Here is a 23908-nt window from a genome sequence, read left to right as displayed (position 1 = left end):
TAATACGGAAAACCTGACCGCAAACCATAGTGGTGCACCGTGTTGGGAAAGATGCCACGTTCCTCGCACGTTAAAGAACCCTGTTGTGGTATTCGAAAGGAGTAGGAACCTTTGCGCTCCGCCACAGAAGATTAAATTGCCCGACCTTACCCATCCCCTCTTTTTCCAGTGGCAATCAACCCTATTATCCTTGTGACCCATCCTTTTTTTTTTCATTTCATGTTCATTTTATCATCCATTTCATGTTCATTGTCTGAATATAGCTGAAATATTGCTGCTCGCACGTTAAACCCCAACAAACAAACAGATGTTTTGACTAAAAGAGCACAATGTGAAGATTTATTTCGCCCTAATCCTGAAAAAAAAATGCAGGATGTTTATATCATGCCGTTGTGTTCCAAAATTTACTGATATGTAAAGTATATTAATTCTGATATAAGGTTTAGTATTGCATTAGCAACATGAGTTTATGTTTAATATCTAGCTAAGAATGGCATACAGTAAAAAGGTAACAATTATTAACCCATAATTATTACATGCACAATACGACAAGCCTTAAAGAGTTCAAAATGCTACCACCAGATTGATGTCACGGCGCAGGAAATATGACCATATAGCACTTGGTTTAACTGACCTACACTGGTTATCTGTTGAATTCCAATGAAAATACGAACTTATCTTATGCTTTTATGCTTTATAGCACTGCATGGTATAGCTCCAGCATATCTCCAAAAGCTTCTGACTCTATATTGCCCATCAAGATCACTACGCTCCCAGAACTCTGTGACACGTGAAACGTCAAGAGTGAAAACGAAATCGTACGGTGATCGTAGGTTCGACAAGGCAGCTGCCACTTTATGGAATAATCTTCCCAGTAAACTGCCAGTTTAAAACCGTCAGTATTCTATTATTACACATTCGTTAAACTCAACTGCAATAAATTTAAAGACGATATCTAATGCTTGATTGCACAAAAACATTGCGTTTTCATGAAATTATAAAAAAAAAATATATTGTGTCATTTTCATGAGTTAGGAGAATCCTCTCCTCAAAATACGCTCTTTCGGGTGAAACATATTTTTTTACAATATATCTGAACAGCTTTTAAATGTAAGCATAAGTATCATACATATACATAATTCAGCACAGATTAACTGCAATGCACATATTATTTTAGATAACTTAATGCTTTAATGCACAGAAACATTGCGTTCTCATAAAATTTTCAGATGTTTAGAATGGTTGAAACCGTTAACGACAATATGTTTTTGATCAATAAAATGTTGGGTTTGTATCTTAATATTGATGCGTTCGAGGTCATGATTCTTGGAGATGACATACATGTAGTGATAAAAAAATATTTGTTTGATCCGAGTGACTTTCTTAAAAGATCCCATACCTGTGCATTAGATGTTGTGATTTTCATAATAAATCAATAGGCGTAAGCTTTAAAGTATATCTTGTACTAGAAGTTATGCATTGATTTGTTGACGGATGTTGAGAGATATGAGGTCGATGAATACATGATTGCCCGGGCATGTAATGGTGAATGAGAAAGAAATTAAGATCATTCTATTACTAATTTTCTATGTAGGAATAAATTATCATGAGCCGCAGCTATATTTAGTATTTCCTTTTCTTTACATTATCCGACATTTTTATGTGATGAGAAAATCAAACTTTTAAATGTAAGCATAATTATCTTACATTTACACAATTCAGCAGAAATCAACTGTAGTTATAAAAAATCTATACTACGTTTGATCTGAATGAATTCTGTGAAAAGATTTCATATCTGTGCATTAGTTTTTTTTGTGGTTTTCTTCATAAAACAATTGGCGTTAACTTTGACTTATATCTTGCTCTAGAAGTAATGAATTGATATGTTGACGAATATTGACAGAAATGAGGGTAATGAATACATAATTGTCCGGACATGTAATGGTGAATGTGTTAGAAATTAAGATCATTCTATTACTAACTTTCTTTGTAGGAATGAATTATCACGAGCAATAAAGATATTTAGTATTTCCTTTTATTTACATTATCCGAAATTAATGTGTAATGAGAAAGTCAATCTTTCATCTGTTATGATAAAGTAATTATTGATTACTTGCTTCATTTTAAAATGAAAGTAGCAAGAACGTAAACACTATGTATAGAAGTTCAATATTGGCGAAGAAAGTATTTTAATTTTATTGATGTACTTTAAATTTTACTTATATCTTAGGGAGAATCATTTTTCTTAACCACATGATAAAATCGAAGAAAAAGTTCATTTAACACCAGCTCTATCAGTGTATTCAATAATTCTCTCGAAGTAAGTATCGGAAAGCGAAGGCATTATATGAATATACTGTACTTTTTAGGACTTAGGCGAAATCTGTCCTCAAAATAGACTCTTTTGGGCGAAACAAAGTTGAGGATGAAAATTTCAAAATCGCGTGTATTAAAGCGTAAGTATTCGTCTTTTACACTACAGCAGAAATCAACTGCAAAGCACTTTATTAAGGAATTCGTTATTGAACAGAAACATGGTGTCTTCATGAAAGTTTGGGATGTTCTGAATCGCCAAAATGTATATATAATAATCTTTGCAATGTATGTAAAAGCATCATTATATAATGGTAAGTTTATACGAAAACGAAAAAGCTGTTTTTTACATTGGCAAATATGAGTTTATTTGAAAGTGTTATTGCTAAGAGTTAGGGACAATCTTTGACTATTCATTTTTTTTTCTACTAAAGCCCTGGATTCGTAATGAATACATTATTTCATAAAAGTTATGCGACATTCCCTATTTGTATTTCAAGATAGTATCTGACCGGTATTAAATAAATTATTATTTAGTGCTTTTGAAAACGAAAATGTTGCATTCGCACTATTCCTTTTTGGGACGAACTGATATAAAAACATGTACTTGCTCTAAATGTGCAGAATTAAGATGTCGTTTTCAAAAGAAACGTATTTTGTCACTGCATATTTATCTTAACTTTCAATCATTTTAGGGTTAATCATTGTTTCTTTTTAATGTATGTAATCTTAGCTTGATATTAAACATAAACGTATGTTGTTAATCCAATGCTAAACTTTATATCAGAATTAGTATATTTTTCTTTTCAGTAAATTCTTGAATACAACGGCATTATGAAAATATCCTCTATTTTTTCTCAGGACTTGGGCGAAACAAATACTCAAACTATGCTCTTTTGGGTGAAACATAGTTACGCAATGTATTGTATCGTATCTGTTAGAATATGAAACTGTAAGTATCCTAATATTATATATTCGTTAAACCCAAAAGCAATAAATTTTAAGAAGGTATATAATGCTTAGTTGCACAAACACATTGCGTATTAATGAAATTTTAAAATTATATTGTATCTTCTTCAGGATTCAGGCGAATCCTTTCCTCACAATACGCTCGTTTGGGTGAAACATATTTTTACAATATATCTGAACAGCTTTTAAATGTAAGCATAAGTTTCATACATTTACACATTCAGGACAAATAAACTGCAATGCAATTGTTATTTTAAATGACTTTTAATACTTAAATGCAAAGAAACATGGCGATCTCATGAAATATTGTAATTTTTAGTATAGTCGATATCGTTAGCGACAATATGTTTGATCAATAAATGATCACTAAATTGTTGTTTTTTGTATTTTAATAATGTTACGTTCAAGTTAATAATTCTCAGAGGTGACATTAATAAAAATATGTTTTGTTTGATCAGAATGGATGCTCTTAAATGATCCCATATCTTTGCATCAGTTTTTGTAGTTTTCATAATAAAACAATCGGCGCTAACTTTCTTGTAAATCTTGTACTAGAAGTTATGAATTGATTTGTTGACGGATGTTGACAGATATAAGGTTGATGAATGTGTTAAAATTTAAGATAATTCTATTGCTAATTTTTTTTGTAGGAATGAATTATCACAAGCCGTAGAGATAATTAGACTTTCTATTTTTTTACATTATCCCGTTATGTGTGTTAAATGAGAAATTCAAACTTTCATCTGTTATGAATAAGTAATTATTGTTTTTTGGCTTCGAAAACATTTTGTAAATTTTGAGATGAAAGTAGCAAGAATGTATACACTATGTACAGAATATCAATTTTGCCGAACGAAGTAATTTTATTAAATTGCATACATGTATTTACTTTAAATTTTAATCATAAAAAAAACATTTTACAGAGGGCTGCTCTATCAGTATATACAATAATTTCTCTCAAAACAAGTATCGGAAAGCGAAGGCATAATATGAATATCCTCTATTTTTTAAGGACTTGGGCGAAATCTTTTCTCAAAGTAGACTCTTTAGGCGAAACAAAGATAAGCATGGAAATTTCAACAACCCTTGTATTAAAACGTAAGTATCCGTCTTTTACATTACAACAGAAAACAACTGCAAACCACTTTCTTAAGGAATTTTTATGTGTTCATGACAGTTCGAGATGTTCTGAATCGCCAACATATATGTGGAAAAATTTTTGTGATGTTATGAAATAACATCATTAAGTAATGGTAAGTTTATAAGATAACGACAAAGTTGTTTTTTTGTTTTTTTTACATTGGCAAATATGAGTTTATTTGATAGAGTAATTGCTAAGAGTTAGGGACAATTCTTCGACTATTTATTCTCTTTTTTTCCCCACTAAAGCCCTAATGAAAACACTTTCTTTATAAAAATTATCTGACATTCCTACTTTTTAGTAGAAGATGGCATTTGACGGGTAGTAAATAAATCAATGCTTATTACTTTTGAAAATAAAATTTTGTAGTCACACTATACCTTTTTCTTAGAGAAACTGAATTAAAGAATAAAAATAATAATAATAAGTATCCGTCTTTTACACTACAGCAGAAATCAACTGCAAAGCCCTTTATTTAGGAATTCTTATGTATTCATAACAGTTTGAGATGTTTTGAATCGCCAACATATATGTATAATTTTTTTTGCACTGTATGAAATAACATCATTATATAATGGTAAGTATATAGGAAAACGAAAAAGCTGTTTTTTACATTGGCAAATATGAGTTACTTTGATAGAGTAGTTTCTGAGAGTAAGGGACAATGAGAAATAGAAATCAATAACAAAACTTTCTATAATAATGTACTATGTTGACCTAGTTAAACCAAATTTATAAAATATTGACGTGTTTTGTTTACACATAATTTGCTTTTTGTCCTTGTTTTCTGACAACAAGATGTTATGTCATAGATATGTTACACTTTCAAATAGATACAGAAAGAAATGTTGAAATAATTAATAATGAAAGAAATGTCATTAAGCAATTTAGTCGTCAAACTGCATAGCGTGTACAGTCGATATGTGAAGAAGTAATTAAAGAGAAATGTTTGTCAAAATATTAACAACTACGGTCATATAAGATAAAGATATCTTAGAAAATTAATATTATTCTCTATCAAGGCTACCGGAGATGACCGGTGTATAAATAAACTGCAATATTCAACCAATTGCTACATTGTGGGTTTTGTAGGAGTCCATTGTTTAGTAGGAAAATTCTCACTTTACTCAATAACCACGGAGAAAAAAAACTTGAGACCGTGACTCGGTGTCGTTACAAGCAGATTTACTGAGGCATTTCTGAATCATGTAGGCGTCGTTTACTGTCGCATTATCATTACTTGTAACTTATAAGAAATACAACAAACGATTTATAATACTAGGGTTGATACAACCCGGGGAAGTATATGCTTCTTCTTTAGATAACTACGTATCAGACAACGATCCTTCACAAGTTTGATTGAAAGAATGTCAAATCTTCTGCTGCTCCCTATACACATGTAAATGGGCATTTGTGTTTAATTAAGTTTTTTTTGTTAGAATAAAAATCTGTCGCGTTATTGCATTCCAAACTTATTATTTCTTTTTAATTTGATGAATAATAAAATGTGATACTGATCAGATAGGTATAATCAATAAAGCATTCGTTTTCCACAAATATATCAAGTATAATATCAATTTGAACAATGGCAAACACAATTTTATCATATTTTTATTTTTTTTCGATTTATGATTGATTAAATTCTATAACCTAGGCTACACTTGCATTAAACGTTGCAGTATTTGTAATAAAACATTTCATTAAGGGTAAAGTATTATTTTGGTTATTGCATGTCCTTCGTTGTGTGTGTCAGTTACTGATGTCTGCTTCTGTCCCTGGTATATATTGTGTATATTCTTTTGTTTTCTGCTAGAATCTTGATTCTCTTGATTACACTTCCTTTTGTGCCAGAAAAAATATAAAATTCAAGTCAACGAATTATGAGGTATGCAATGGAGAAATAAGTAGGATAAATAATGTTTTGTGATGCATTATTATCCACAAATTCGTACTGATATAATTATTTCTTTGTAATCAAATGTATCAGACTTTTCTTGTTTATTATCGGGTTTTCTTCTAAGGCATACTTAATTAATCATTCGTCTAAGCTATTAGCTTGGTGATGACAACACCATTTTTTTTAGTTATTATTTACAATATTTATATAGCGCCAATTTAAACTGCATTTACTCTAAGCGCTTTACGGCATACAAATGATATACAATACAAAGTATGTAGTAATCAACACCTACAATTATACAAAAGAATGTGAAAAGAGAAATATTTTTCAGAACAGTAATTATGTATCTAAGATATAGAAATTTGTAAAGTAAAAAAAGACGAACAAAAACAAAACATAATTATAAATTATGTAATTAAAGCATAATTAATTATTAAAACATTATTTAAATAGTATAAAAATATTAGATAGAAATTTTCAGACAACATGACATGCTTTATCATTGGTACGCTAATGATTCGCAGATATATTTAGTAATTGAACCAATTGACAACTGGTCCGAAATATCTACACGAATTGAAGCTTATGTTGAGGACACCAGCTCATGCATGACGAGCAAGCTGTTAAAGCTCAACCAAGATAAGAATGAATTACTGAATCTAAAAATTATAGCTAAAGTAAAAATATCTAGAAAATATATATATATTTATCATTTGAATGAAATAAAAAGAATTAAAAACAATAAAAAATGTTTCCATTAAAAAATAAAAATTCAAAACATAACATTACTGTGTTAAAAATGCCAGTGATAGAATAGATCAATAAACTCATATTCTAACAGATACAAAACCCTGCGAAACTATGTTTCGACTAAAATAGCAGAATTTGAGGATTTATTTCGCCCTTATCCTGAGAAATAAATGCAGGATGTTTATATCATGCCGTTGTATTCCAGAATTTACTGATATGTAAAGTATATTAATTCTGATATAAAGTTTCGCATTGCATTAACAACATGAGTTTATGTTCAATATCTAGCTGAGGATGACGTACAGTAAAAATGAAACAATGATTAACCCATAATTATTACGTGCACATAACGACGTTACGGCAAATTCTGCTCTTTCATGGTTTCTCTCGTATTTACAAAGAAGGACTCAACAAGTATCCGAGGAAGCCATCCAACCCAATTCGATCAAATTAAACTTTGGCGTTCAGCAGGGACCTGTTTTTGGGTCCAGAGTTCATTGTATGTTTTCTTAGCCTATCGGATACACTTGGGCAAAGATTGACCGAATTCGTTGTTACATTACGGACAGTGCTTGCAAAACTCTAACATCGAGATTGGAATACGGCAACTCCTTTATATATGGCGTGAAATCTAGTAGCTTGAACAAGCTTCAAAGAGTTCAGAATGCTACCGCCAAATTGATATTACGGCGCAGAAAATATAACCTAATAGCACTTGGTTTAATTGACCTACACTGGTTACCTGTTGAATTCCGATGTCAATACATACTGATCTTATGCTTTTTTTATAGCACTGCATCATGTGCATGGTATAGCTCCAGCATATCTTCAAAAGCTTCTGAGTCTATACCGCCCATCAAGATCACTACGCTCCCAGAAATCTGTGACACTTGAAACGCCAAGAGTGAAAACGAAATCGCACGGTGATCGTAGGTTCGACAAGGCAGCTGCTACTTTATGGAACAATCTTCCCAGTGAACTGTGAGTTTTAAACTATAAGTATCCTAATATTACACATTCATCAAACTCAACTGCAATAAATTTAAAGACGGTATCTAATGCTTGAATGCACAAAAACATTGCGTTTTCATGAAATTATAAAAAATATATTGTATCATTTTCATGAGTTAGGAGAATCCTCTCCTTAAAATACGCTCTTTCGGGCGAAACATATTTTTACAATATATCTGAACAGCTTTTAATTGTAAGCATAAATATCATACATATACACAATTCAGCACAGATCAACTGCAATGCATATATTATTTTAGATGACTTCTAATGCTTTAATGCACAAAAACATTGCGTTCTCATAAAATTTTGAGATGTTTAGAATGGCCGAAACCGTTAACAACAATATGTTTGATCAATAAAATGTTGGTTTTGTATCGATTCGTTCGAGCTCATGATTCTTGGAGATGACATACATGTAATGATAAAAAAAAATATTTATTTGATCCGAGTGACTTCTCTTAGAAGATCCCATATCTGTGCATTAGTTTGTGTAGGTTGTTTCATAACAAAACAATAGGCATTAACTTTCAAGTATATCTTGTACTAGAAGTTATGAATTGATTTGTTGACGGATGCTGAAAGATATTAGGTTGATGAATAAATAATTGTCCGGGCATGTAATGGTGAATGTGTTAGAATTTAAGAAAATTCTATTGCTAAATTTCTTTGTTGGAATGAATTATCACTAGCCGTAGAGATAATTAGATTTTCTTGTTATTTACATTATCCCGATATGTGTGTGTAATGAGGAATTCAAACTTTCATCTGTTATGAGTAAGTAATTATTGATTATTGGCTTCGAAACAATTTGTAAATTTTGAAATGAAAGTAGCAAGAATGCATACACTATGTATAGAATTTCAATATTGCCGATGAAAGTATTTTAACTTGATTGCATACTTTAAATTTTAATTATATCTTAGGGAGAATCATCGTTCGTTACAATATGATAATTTCTACTTGATTAAGATCAAAGAAAAAAATCAATTTACAGCGGGAAGCTCTATCAGTAAATACAATAATTTTTGTCAAAATAAGTATCGGAAATCGAAGGCATGATATAAATATCCTGTATTTTATTAAGGACTTGGGCGAAATCTTTCCTCAAAATAGACTCTTTTGGGCGAAACAAAGATGAGCATGAAACTTTCAACAACCCTTGTATTAAAACGTAAGTATCCGTCTTTTACACTACAGCAGAAATTAACTGCAAAACACTTAATTAAGGAATTCTTATGTGTTCATGACAGTTTGAGATGTTCTGAATCGCCAACATATATGTATAAAATTTTTGCACTGTATGTAATAACATCATTATATAATGGTAAGTTTATACGAAAACGAAAAAACTGTTTTTACATTGGCAAATATGAGTTACTTTGATAGAGTAGTTTCTAAGAGTTAGGGACAATTCTTGCACTATTTATTTTCTTTTTATTAAAGCTTTGGATTCGTAATGAAAACGCTTTTTTATAAAAGTTATCCGACATTCCTAATTTGTAGTTCAAGATAGCATCTGACGGGTAGTAAATAAGTCATTGTTTAGTGCTTTTGAAAATAGAATATTATATTCTCACTATACCTTTTCTTTAGAGAAACTGATATAAAGAAAAAACATGGACTTACTCTATATGTGCAGAATCTCGATATTCTTGTTCACAAAAAGTATTTTGTCAATGCATATTTATCTTACTTTTCAACCATTGAAGGGTTAATCATTGTCTCTTTCTACTAAAGGTTATTCTTAGCTAGATATTAAACGAAAACTCATGTTTTAATGCAATGCTCAGTTTTATATCATAATTAGTGTATTTTTCATTTCAAAAAATTCTACAATACAATAGCATCATGAAATTATCCTGTATTTTTTTCAGGACTTGGGCGAAACAAATACTCAAACTGTGTTCTTTTGGGCGAAACATAGTTTCGTAAGGTTAATTGCATACATGTATTTACTTTAAATTTTAATCATATCGCAGGGAGAATCATCGTTCGTTACCATATTTTTAAGGTAAAAAAAATCATTTTACAGCGGGCAGCTCTATCAGTGTATACAAAATTTCTCTCAAAACAGGTATCGGATAGCGAAGGCATGATATGAATATCCTGTATTTTTTCTCCGGACTTGGGCGAAACAAATACTCAAACTGTGCACTTTTGGGCGAAACATAGTTTCGAAGGTTAATTGCATACATGTATTTACTTTAAATTTTAATCATATCATCTTTCGTTACCGTATTATTAAGGTAACAAAATCATTTTACAACGGGCAGCTCTATCGTTGTAAACGATAATTTCTCTCAAAACAAGTATGGCTAAGGCAAGGCATGATATGAATATCCAGCATTTTTTCCGGACTTGGGCGAAACAAATACTCAAACTGTGCACTTTTGGGCGAAACATAGTTTCGAAGGTTAATTGCATACATGTATTTACTTTAAATTTTAATCTTATCATCGTTCGTTACCGTATTATTAAGGTAACAAAATCATTTTACAACGGGCAGCTCTATCGTTGTAAACGATAATTTCTCTCAAAACAAGTATGGCAAAGCCAAGGCATGATATGAATATCCAGCATTTTTTAAGGACTTGGGCGAAATCTTCCTCAAAATAGACTCTTTTGGGCGAAACAAAGATGAGCATGAAAACTTCAACAACCCTTGTATTAAAACGTAAGTATCCGTCTTTTACACTACAGCAGAAATTAACTGCAAATCACTTTATTAAGGAATTCTTATGTGTTCATGACAGTTTGAGATGTTCTGAATTGCCAACATATATGCATAAAAATTTTTGCACTGTATGTAATAACATCATTATATAATGGTAAATTTATACGAGAACGAAAAAACTGTTTTTACATTGGCAAATATGAGTTACTTTGATAGAGTAGTTTCTAAGAGTTAGGGACAATTCTTCCACTATTTATTTTCTTTTTGTTTTTTATTAAAGCTTTGGATTCGTAATGAAAACACTTTTTTATAAAAAATATCTGACATTCTCAATTTGTACTTCAAGATAGCATATGACGGGTAGGAACTAAATCACTGTTTAGTGTTTTTTTGTTTTGTTTTTTTTTGTTTTTTGTTTTTTGTTTTTTGTTTTTTGTTTTTTTTTGTTTTTCAAATAAAATGTTGTAGTCACACTATACCTTTTTCTTAGAGAAACTGAATGAAAAAAAAAACATGGACTTGCTTTATATGTACAGAATCTGGATGTTGTAAACAAAAACTATTTTGTCACAGCATATTTATCTTACTTTTCAACCATTTTAGTGTTAATTATTGACTCTTTCTACTGTATTTCATTCTTAGCTAGATATTAAACACAAACTCATTTTTTAATGCAATGCTCAACTTTATATCAGAATTAGTATATTTTTCATTTGAGTAAATTCTTAAATACAACGGCATTATATAAATATCCTGTATTTTTTCTCAAGACTTGGACGAAACAAATACTCAAAAACTGTGCTCTTTTGTGCGAAACATAGTTTCGTAAGGTTAATTGCATACATGTATTTACTTTAAATTTAAATCATGTCATAGGGAGAATCATCTTTCGTTACCATATTATTAAGGTAAAAAAAATCATTTTACAGCGGGTAGTTCTATCAGTGTATACAATAATTTCTTTCAAAACATAATCGGAAAGCGAAGGCATGATATGAATATCCAGTATCTTTTTAAGGACTTGGGCGAAATCTTTCTTCAAAATAGACTCTTTTGGGCGAAACAAAGATAAGCATTAAAATTTCAACAACCCTTGTGTTAAAACGTAAGTATCCGTCCTTTGCACTACAGCAGAAATCAACTACAAAGCCCTTTATTCTGATGTGTTATTGAACAGAAAATAGGCATATTCATGACAGTTTGAGATGTTCTGAATCGCCAACATATATGTATAAAATGTTTTGCACTGGATGTAATAATATCATTATATAATGGTAAGTTTATAAGAAAACGAAAAAGATGTTTTCTTCATGGGCAAATATGAGTTTATTTGAAAGTGTTATTACTAAGAGTTAGGGACAATTCTTTGACTTTTTATTTTCTTTGTTTTCTACTAAAGCCAACGATTCGTTATGAAAGAGTATACAAGGGAACCAAGGTAATAGCGGTAATCAAAAGAATTTAATCCAGGGACAAAGACCAGACATGGAAAACAGACATACACAACAAAGAACATAAAGAAACTAAAATCATACATACAAAGTTACAAAAGTAAATGAGGAACTCGGACTCCACTAAAAACTGGGAGCATGGACCAGGTGCACCGGTAGAGTAGCTTTTCTAGAAACACCCGCCGAGTTGCTCATAAAAAGTCAAGTCCGGGGTAGACGGACGAGGAAAAGAAGCCTATGACCCGTCAAACAAATTAGTTCTCCTGGTGCTGATGGATACACCATAACGATTCACGAGTTCATGATGACGACCATAAAACTTCTGTAGTGATAACTTCAATCTTGTAGCAACATAACCCTGTACCAGAAGCCTATTTGTTAGAGTTCTAGCGCGAAACAAAAAGTCTGCGTAGTTTCGGCAAGCTCTGGCATAACGTATGAATTGAGATTTGAACACTCCATACACAGGAGCCGAAGGGATGTTGCCACAGATGAAAGGAAAGTTGACAATTCTGAACGAAATGTCATCACGTTTGTCGTAAAGTTTGGTCAATAGTTTTCCTTTATCATCGATTTCTATGTGTAGGTCAAGATATGAGGCTGACTTCACAGTGTTTGTAGTATCCTTTATCTCAAGTACTTTTGGGTAGATGCGATGTATCAAATCCCCGAAATTAGGATTGTTTAAAGATAATACGTCATCTATATAGTGGAAACTGAGATTGAAGGATCTAGCCAAACGATATTCTTTCTTTCTGATCAGATCAGCTATACAGACAGCCTCATAAGATTGACGGAATAGGTCAGCAAGAAAAGGAGCATAATTTGTTCCCATTGGAATGCCGACTGTTTGTTGAAAAACACGTCCACCACACTGGACAAATATGTTGTCGATTAAAAATTCCAGCATTTTGTAAACATCTTCCTCTGTATACATTATTTTATAAAAGTTATCCGACATTCCTTATTTGTATTTCAAGATAGCATATGACGGGTAGTAAATAAATTATTGTTTAGTGCTTTTGAAAAAAAAATGTTGCATTCACACTATACCTTTTTGGGAGAAACTGATATAAAAACATGTACTTGCTCTAAATGTGCAGAATCAAGGTGTTGTTATCAACAAAAAGTACTTTGTCACTGCATATTTATCTTACCTTTCAGTCATTTCGGGTTAATCATTGTTTCTTTTTACTGTATGTCATTCTTAGCTAGATATTAAACATAAACTCATCTTGTTAACACAGTGCTAAACCTTATACCGGAATGATTATGAATTTCGCTTTCAATAAATTCTGGAATAGAATGGCATTATATAGATATCGAATTTTTTTTTCAGGATTTTGACGGAAGAAATCCTCAAATTATACTTTTTTGAGTTGAATTATGGTTTCATAAGGTTGAGTAACTGCTAGTATAAAACATTGTAAGTATCAGATTAATACACATTCAGTGAGCTCTTCTGTAATCAATTGAAATACGGTTTCTACTGTTTAAATGCATAGAAAGAGAAATCAACTGAACCAGGATTCCAGCGGAAATCAAAAGAATGTTATCGATTACAATTAAAACTGTGAGCATTGACCAGGTGTACTGGTAGGGTGGGCATCCTCTGCTTTTCTAGAAACACCAACTTGGTTGCTCATAAAAAGTCAAGTCCGAGGTCGACGAAAAAAAAGAAAAAATAGACGTTCAACAAATAGGTTATTATGGTGCAGATAACACAGTAACTATCCACGAATACCTGATGATGACCATGTACTTTGTTGTGATGATTTCAATCTGGAAGCATCAGTAACCATGTTCCAAAAGTCTAACTGTAAGAATTATAGAGTGATACAAAAAGTCTGTGTAGGAACGGCAAGCTCTGACTTATGATTTGTGATTTGTGAACTTTATACGCAAATACTGAAGAAATGTTGCAAAGAAAGTTTGAAATTGAAAAGAAAGTTGACAATACGGAAAGAAAAGTCATCGCGTTTGTCGTATTCTTTGTCAACAGTTTCCTTTACCATCGATTTGTACGTGTAAGTCAAGATATAAGGCCGAATCAACAGTGTCGGTAGTATTCTTTATCTCAGGTTCTTATGGGAAGATGCGATGTATAAACTAGGACTGTTTAATGACAATAAATCACCTTTTTAACGGAAACAAGAGCATCTGATAAAACTATGTTATGTTCTTCGTCGGTCAACTATTATCTTTCCTTTTTGACTAGTTTGAGAAAATCTTTTGTCGTCCCTTTTATGGTCATTGGACTGTTGGAAATATTAGAAACTAATAGCACGTCACATGTGACTGTTTGATGCACAGTGTGTAAGTTTGTTTACCATGTATGTTGATGATTAATTATGTGTGGTTATAGGTGGTCTGATCCCATCAAATATTTAGAGGGAACTTCTGATAAGTTATCAACTGCTAATCTCACTGTTAATCTCGAAGTTTGAAAATCAACAGTTGACTACTTAATGCATACTATAGGTCAAGGATTAATCAAGGGAACCAAGGTTATAGCGGTAATCAAAATAATGTAATGCAGGGACAAAGACCCGACATGGAAAACAGACATACACAACAAAGAACATAAAGTAACTAAAATCATACATACAAAGTAAAGTAACAAAAGCAAATGAGCAACTCGGACTCCACTAAAAACTGGGAGCATGGACCAGGTGCACCGGTAGGGTAAGCGTCCTCTGCTTTTCTAGAAACACCTGCCTACTTGCTCATAAAAAGCCAAGTCCGGGACAAACGAGGGAAGGAAAACTATGACCCGTTGAATAAATCAGTTTTCATGGTGCAGATGTCAAGAACATGTCTAACCCTTATTGCTAAAGTTGAAGCAATTGTTCAGTTCGTTACTCCAACGCAAATAATGAGGTATATGGTCATGTTTGATTTCTATAGAAATTTGTTTTCTAATTTTGCTACTGCCGTTGAACATTTAACACAACTTCTTAGTTTTAGTGAGAATCCCATCTTTCGGTCGAATGGCAAATGCCAGATAACTGTTGAAAATATAAAATCACTGTTGACTAGTTTTCCGGTCTTAATATCTCCAGATTAAGAAAATGTTTTCATACTTTTTGTAGACGCAAGCGACGTTTATGTTGGAGCTGTCCTGTGCAAGGAGAGGCCAGATCTTCTAAACCAACCAATTCCATATTTTAGGTAGAAATTAATATTGAAAAAGAATGTTTTACAATATTATAAGCTTTATAGCATTTTGATTTGTATTTAGGGGGTGTTAGAATGCTATATATGTTTATTACATTCAAGGTGAATATGTTTTAGCTACTATTATACTTGTTTGATTATTATTGCTAAATACAAAAATAGTAATATTGTAAATATATTATTTTAATAAATGATTTTTTCTAGACTTTATAACCAAACAAGTACTGTTTTTCGCGACTCTTTAATGATGCATTACAATGATGTAAATTGGTCCAGAACTTTCGTAGTATTTTTAGAACATTTTTGACTTTGTACTTAAATGCTGGATTTCTTACACTCAAATTAATTTAATCGACTCATCAGTGTTTTTTTTTTTTTTTTTTTTTTGGGAGGGGGGGAGCTATTTTATAAAAGTGCTTTAATTCTTTAAATACTAGACTTATATACATACATTTGTACCTTGAATTAAGTGTTGAATAGTACATTGGACTCGATGGATATTAACATTTTCAATGAAATTTTTAATCATGGAATTTGTAACGTTTTATTTAAATGATTGAAATCGTAATTTTTCGCTTGTTGACTGAACTTTTTGACATTTACTAAAAAACTAACTATGTGGTATTCCATTGATATAATCAGAAATCAATGGGTTAGAATTTAACATTTAACACCCTGCCTGTAAAAAACATCACATAAAAACAAACTTGCTGAAGTATTTGATGACATTTCACTTGTCATTCTAATCACAACATGTCTACACTATAATTTAAGGAATGAATAACTGGTCTCTGTAAATACAACCTTAATGTAATTACTGATGACAGATGACTGAACGCTCCCCAACAGACCATATTTGGATTAGATACTTGAAATTATTTTTTTGCACATAGCAAAGCTCATCTGCACTATAAGTGTTACAATTTTGAATGAGACCCACCTTTGAAATTTTTAAACATGCATGTGTGCCAGATTTTGTTAAGATAGCTGCTTGTCTTAATGTTGATGTTGTTTTTATAAAACAGCAACATTATACTGGCTGTTCTTTATAGCTGGAAGTCGTGAGAATAGAGATTTAATATATGCTATAAAAATACATTATTGGGCCAAGTACCAGTGAATGAAGCTCCCTAAACCTAAAAGACCGTTTGCATTTTTAGGGTGTTTTGTGAGGTTAACTTTCTTTCAAAGTTTAACTCATATCCGTTCCCTATAAACGACGACCACACTGATAGTATTGGTATTGCACATTTTGTCAGTGCATTCGATCTGCTAAAAAGCTATGTACAAGTGCCATTGACAAAGACAGCTTGTGAGATATCAGACGGCTTGTTTTAGTATAAAATCATGCAATTTAATATAACAAAACGCACCACTAACATTAAGAGAATTATTAATGATGTTTTGAAGGATCTTAATACATGTATCTTTGTATAAGGTAGTACAAGCATACGAACTGTGCTACGATCAATCGAACCATCCGTGTTACTTTTTATTAACCCAACATCAGGGACAAAACAGAGGTGATATTAAGCTTGTTTATATTTACATTTTCAATATATCATATCTGCCTTGATTTTGATTTTACTTTAACTATAAAAATAAATGTTTTGTTTCAATGTGAAAGTGGTTGTTAGACGAAACGGTTCAAATCATTGACATCAAACAATATTGTAAAACTTTTGAACAATATGCGATATTTCGTATACTTCTCACCAGATTACTAAATTACATTTCGCACACGGAAATTATACCATTTTTCATGAATCGTACAGTCAACCTTACATGTTAAGTTGACTCTTAAATGAATAAATTTTTAAATATAGGCAAAAATATATATTAACAATAATCAGTCCTGCCTTTCTTTATTTTATGACTGTTATGACTTTTTATTGTCTGATAATTTCAATCCTGCCTTTTATTTTAAATTTGATCGTAGCAACATCCTGCAATGAATATTAAATTGTAGTTTTCTTGAGTGTACAATACAAAGTTTTGTACAAGACCCTGCGTAACCCGCTTGTTGTTAACACACATAGTATTTGTTTTCACATTTTGAAACACCATTTGCATATACATGTCGTTATGCCTGTTTTGTTTAAATCTTCGGCCGACCAAGATTGCAAGTATACTTGCAAATTATGATGTCCTTGTTGAATTATAAAACTTACACTGCAATCGGCCCTCGTGTGCGTTTCAAGAGTCAATAACAGTTAACCTTTTTACGAAATGATTTTTTCTGTAACTTGTGTACTAGACCAAATATTGAACTGATTTTCATGTCTAAGCAATAGATAAGAAGTTTTGATTAACAGTCTCAAGTAAAGCAAGCAATTGAATGAATGACAAATTTTGAACTCAAATGTATTGGTAGTAACGAGATAGTAAAATTCTACCTACAACTATGAATTACGACACACCAGTCAACTATTATTTAGGGTTGTAGTAAATCAAACACATACGTTCATTGTTGAACTGAAATGCAAAGCTTAAATGTTGATTGACAGCCATTTCCTTCCAAAAATAAAAATAACGAGGCTTGCAATGATATGAAATCACTCATCATTCATATCAAGGTCAAATTGTAAACTAGTAAAACACCTAGTACGTTACAAAAGAGGGTATCTGGTAATAAGCACTATGGGGAGTGAAGTTTATTTTGCCTTGCACTGTGATATTAATGTTACAAGTTTCAATTCAGACCAATATTAGATTAAACTTGTTCAGAATTCAAAAGAATTTCTACAAAAGAGCGTTTCATATAACTGAATAAAATGTATGTTTTAGTCATCATTTTATTGATTTAGTTAATATTTATAATATTTTTATTGACCCCTTATGGGATAAGTAAAGAAACAAATACAATATAAAAAGAAACACTATATCATATTAAGCTATTGAAACATAGAAATGAAATAAAAAATGATTAAATACGTATGCACTTAACCAATGTGGACCTCATTTTCACACTTCTAAAGACTGCTTCATTAAATCTACAACAATGGGTAATTCACCCATATCTTAATTTAGAATAAGAATAGGTTTATCAAAAGAGTCAAGTTGGCGAAAATCTGGGAATTTATCTGACAAAACTTTTTTTTTAATTTGCCCTTAACCCCTCATTTATTTTGCAATTGAAAACTCATTTAAAACTTTGCATATTTGTCAACTTCTCTTTTAACGGTGTATATTTTTATATCTACCATGTTCCAGTTCCAAGTTATGATCACTAACGCGGAACATTGTTAGCATCTTTATACTATTAAATGTTTACTTTTAAATAATCTGACATTGGAGTATTTTGTTAGCAACATACCTTTGTTCAAGAGGCATAATTGTATGAAGTCTAAAGTGGTGCCCGAATGATGGAATGGTGTACCCTAGGCATGCCACATGCTGGAGTCGTCAGGCAATAATACGGAAAACCTGGCCACAAACCATAGTGGTGCAACGTGTTTGAAAAAATGCCTTGTTCCTCGCATGTTAAAGAACCCTTCTATGGTATTCTATCGGAGTAGGAACTATTGCGCTCCGCCACAGGAGGATGAATTGCCCAACCCTACCCTCCTCTCCCTATTTCCAGGGGCTATCAAACTTTGCCGACTCTATCATCCTTGTGTCCCGTCCCATTCTTCATTTCATGTTCATCGCCTGGATATACCTAAAATGTCGCTGCTCAGTAGTTAGACTCCAACATTAAATATATCAATCAATCAATCAATCTTAAGATAGCTATACTTCATGAAGTACCGTTTACCTATCATACATGCTCTTCACACTCGATTTGTACCGTGCTCTTACCATGGAAAGGCGCTTTTTACCCAAAACATCACAGCTGTTGTAAACCGTACAATTAACATGACCATAATAACGTGCATTCTTATGACATATGTTGAAAACCTTTTTCTTTACAATGAAATACATATACCACATGAAAAAAAAACAACATAATACCACTGAAAACAAACATGCTTTTTTGATCAGAGGCGGTTTGTATCCGCAACATTCAATGCTACTTGAAAAAAAATTGCCTATCCAAAACATACATTTTCATCATAACTGCTACAGATAGTACTTCTGAAATGTTCATAATACTTTCCTGCCCAAGTAATATTCGTTCATCGCATCTTATTGGAAACCTACTATAAACATGGCCATTTCGCGTGAAATAGCACTTCCTACCCAAAATTATAAATGGTAATTGATAATGACGGTATATGGCAACATTATGTGCAAATACGTTTTCCTACCAAATAAATGAATGCTCATCACATCTGATTGAATGTACTCTGAATTTGGCCAATCTACTTACGAACGTCGCTTTTCTACCTAAATTATACATGCTCACCATATTTGATACTTTAAATATGACCTTCCTACATCAGATCCGATTCAAACGCTACTCTTAAAATGGTCACTCTATTTGGAAAGCAATTCCATACCCTTAATGTGCATGATTATTGCATATGGTACTGTTAACATGGCCTTACGTTTTAAATAACAGTTTCATACGCATAATTATTCCTGCTCATGTAATTTTATTCGAATATTACTTTAAACATGTTAATTTCACTTAAACAAAAACTATCCGACCCAAAACATATATGCTCATCAAGTTTGATGCAGACTATACTCTTGATGTAGCGACACTAATTGACAAAGCAACTTTCTACCCCCTAATGTACATGCTTATCACATCTGTCGCGTATTGTACTTTTTACACGTCCTTATTATATAGCATGTTTACACAAACAATCACCTGATTTTAACCGTACTTTTAGCATGATCATACTACTTGAAGCAGCACTTTCCTACAAAAAGCATCCTTGCTTATTACATCTGATTCAAAACCTACTCTTAACATGGCCAAACAACTTTAAATAGCACGTTCCTTGGTGAGATAAAGTTTTTGTACACATGATAATTGCATCAGATTAAAACTTTAATCTAAATATTTCAATAGCACTTTTAAACTCAAAACATGCATAATTATTAAATCTGACGTAAAGTGAACTATATTCCTGACATGATAACACTCTTTGAAACAGCGCTTTCTAACTCAGAATCATTCATGTTTATCAAACTGATTTGAACTCTTCTCTTATCATAGCTTTACCGTAAACTAGCACTTTTCAACCCAAAACATAAGGCTCATACCGTATTATTAACATAACAATAGCACGTTCCTACTCAAACATCCATCCTGATTTCATCTTATGTGGGCTGTACTTTAAATATGGCCATACTACTTGACAGAGCTCTTTCTTACCAAAATCATAATATCACATCACATCTGATGATGACCGATCGCTCAACACATACATACTACTGAAAACTCATTTCTTTCCATATCATCACATCATATTCTAATCGCATTCTTAGCATAGTCATTCTCCTTCAAATATTAATTTAATCCAATTCAACATGTTTATTATATACTCTATACATAGCTATACTACTTTGAGTAGTACTTCCCTACCCAAATTATTCATGCTCGTAAAATCTAATTCGAACATCCACTTAACACGACCTAACAATTCAAAAAAGAAAGTTATAACCCTGTTTAAAGCTGTTTATTCGATCCGATCTGATTCAACATGACCATATCACTTGAAATAAACTCTTATTGATAACATTGTCATACTATGTGAAATAGCACTTTCCCACCGAAAACATCACATCTGATGTGGACAGTACACACCATATGGCCAAATCACTTGAGATAGCACTTAACTACCAAACACATATGTGATTCTCGCATCAGTTGCCGACTTCTCTCTCAATATAGCCAAAGAACTAGGAATGGCACTTTCCTACCCCAAAATATTCATAGTCATTACATTTTCTCCGACTTCTACTGCTGACATGGACATGTAGCTAAAAATAGTACTTTCCTACTAAATTAATACATATTCATACATGTTCTTATATCTGATTTGTATCGTCCTCTTGATATAGCCAACCATACCTAATGTACTCTAAACCTTGAGTGGCAACGTAAGAACGGGTTTTCATACGAAAGTGTACTTGTTGATTCCATCTTTTTCGTATGTGCTCAAAATATATCGGTACTATTTGAACTAGCGCTTTCCTGCCCAAAACATTTACACTCACCACATCAAATTTGTACCGTATTTTTAGCATAGCCATAATACCTATCATAGCATTTTCCTACTTAAAATATACATGTTCATCTTATTTGAGGCGGACTGTACTATAACTATTGCCATACTACTTCAAAGTGCAATTCCTAACCAAAATCATACATATCCATCATATGTTATTCAAACCCTACTATTAATGTAGCCATACCACTTGAAAAAGCACTTTCCTACCAAAATCAAACATGCCCATTACATCTGATTGTACTGTACACTTAACATGACCATACTACTTGAAATGGCAAGTACGAAGTCATCACATATAATACGGAGTGATGGCATAAATTGGCTTACTACTGAGACTAGTAATTTCTACTAAAAAGAAACTATCTGATGTGAATTGAACTCTTCATATGGACATACTACTTGCAGTATCACTTTCCAAATCAAACATATACCCTCTTCACATCTGAAATAGACTGTACTCTGAACATAGCCATACTACTTGAAACAGCATTTTCATCACAAAATTGTACATGCCCATCACAAAAGACGCCAGCAGCACTCCTAATATATATAGCCAAACTTCTTCAAACAGCACTTTCCAACATAAATATATATGCTCATTATATTTGATACATTTGTACCTAAATCATACATGCTCATCATATCTATTTCGAACCCTATTGATAACATTGTCATACTATGTGAAATAGCACTTTCCCACCGAAAACATCACATCTGATGTGGACAGTACACATCATATGGCCAAATCACTTGAGATAGCACTTAACTACCAAACACATATGTGATTCTCGCATCAGTTGCCGACTTCTCTCTCAATATAGCCAAAGAACTAGGAATGGCACTTTCCTACCCCAAAATATTCATAGTCATTACATTTTCTCCGACTTCTACTGCTGACATGGACATGTAGCTAAAAATAGTATTTTCCTACTAAATTAATACATATTCATACATGTTCTTATATCTGATTTGTATCGTCCTCTTGATATAGCCAACCATACCTAATGTACTCTAAACCTTGAGTGGCAACGTAAGAACGGGTTTTCATACGAAAGTGTACTTGTTGATTCCATCTTTTTCGTATGTGCTCAAAATATATCGGTACTATTTGAACTAGCGCTTTCCTGCCCAAAACATTTACACTCACCACATCAAATTTGTACCGTATTTTTAGCATAGCCATAATACCTATCATAGCATTTTCCTACTTAAAATATACATGTTCATCTTATTTGAGGCGGACTGTACTATAACTATTGCCATACTACTTCAAAGTGCAATTCCTAACCAAAATCATACATATCCATCATATGTTATTCAAACCCTACTATTAATGTAGCCATACCACTTGAAAAAGCACTTTCCTACCAAAATCAAACATGCCTATTACATCTGATTGTACTGTACACTTAACATGACCATACTACTTGAAATGGCAAGTACGAAGTCATCACATATAATACGGAGTGATGGCATAAATTGGCTTACTACTGAGACTAGTAATTTCTACTAAAAAGAAACTATCTGATGTGAATTGAACTCTTCATATGGACATACTACTTGCAGTATCACTTTCCAAATCAAACATATACCCTCTTCACATCTGAAATAGACTGTACTCTGAACATAGCCATACTACTTGAAACAGCATTTTCATCACAAAATTGTACATGCCCATCACAAAAGACGCCAGCAGCACTCCTGATACATAGAGCCAAACTACTTCAAACAGCACTTTCCAACATAAATATATATGCTCATTATATTTGATACATTTGTACCTAAATCATACATGCTCATCATATCTATTTCGAACCCTATTGATAACATTGTCATACTATGTGAAATAGCACTTTCCCACCGAAAACATCACATCTGATGTGGACAGTACACATCATATGGCCAAATCACTTGAGATAGCACTTAACTACCAAACACATATGTGATTCTCGCATCAGTTGCCGACTTCTCTCTCAATATAGCCAACGAACTAGGAATAGCACTTTCCTACCCCGAAATATTCAGTCATTACATTTTCTCCGACTCCTACTGCTGACATGGGCATGTAGCTAAAAATAGTACTTTCCTACTAAATTCATACATATTCATACATGTTCTTATATCTGATTTGTATCGTCCTCTTGATATAGCCAACCATACCTAATGTACTCTAAACCTTGAGTGGCAACGTAAGAACGGGTTTTCATACAAAAAGTGTACTTGTTGATTCCATCTTTTTCGTATGTGCTCAAAATATATCGGTACTATTTGAACTAGCGCTTTCCTGCCCAAAACATTTACACCCACCACATCAAATTTGTACCGTATTTTTAGCATAGCCATAATACCTATCATAGCATTTTCCTACTTAAAATATACATGTTCATCTTA

General features: G+C 32.2%; 1 protein-coding gene across 15 annotated transcripts in view; it reads left to right on the top strand.

Moving 5' to 3' along the window:
• The first annotated feature begins 433 nt into the window (after positions 1-433).
• Positions 434-23908, top strand: part of LOC148603342 (uncharacterized) — a 38378-nt gene continuing 14903 nt past the window's right edge. For 3 of the 15 annotated variants that reach the window (XM_088553556.1, XM_088553548.1, XM_088553555.1), the window contains exons 1-10: positions 551-895; positions 2370-2456; positions 3175-3265; positions 4295-4380; positions 7865-8054; positions 9172-9258; positions 9962-10015; positions 10676-10761; positions 13552-13638; positions 15305-15383. In XM_088553556.1, the coding sequence (XP_088409682.1) occupies positions 3258-3265; positions 4295-4380; positions 7865-8054; positions 9172-9258; positions 9962-10015; positions 10676-10703 (453 nt within the window). In that variant the 5' untranslated portion in view covers positions 551-895; positions 2370-2456; positions 3175-3257 and the 3' untranslated portion in view covers positions 10704-10761; positions 13552-13638; positions 15305-15383. The other 12 variants (XM_088553557.1, XM_088553558.1, XM_088553559.1 and 9 more) reach the window with 11 other exon arrangements.

This window comes from Perna viridis, chromosome 11 (assembly GCF_037379345.1).
Source record: "Perna viridis isolate PV_CMFRI_1.1 ecotype Kerala chromosome 11, ASM3737934v1, whole genome shotgun sequence".
In the NCBI taxonomy this organism is placed as follows: domain Eukaryota; kingdom Metazoa; phylum Mollusca; class Bivalvia; order Mytilida; family Mytilidae; genus Perna; species Perna viridis.
This window is presented reverse-complemented; position numbering and strand designations above follow the sequence as displayed.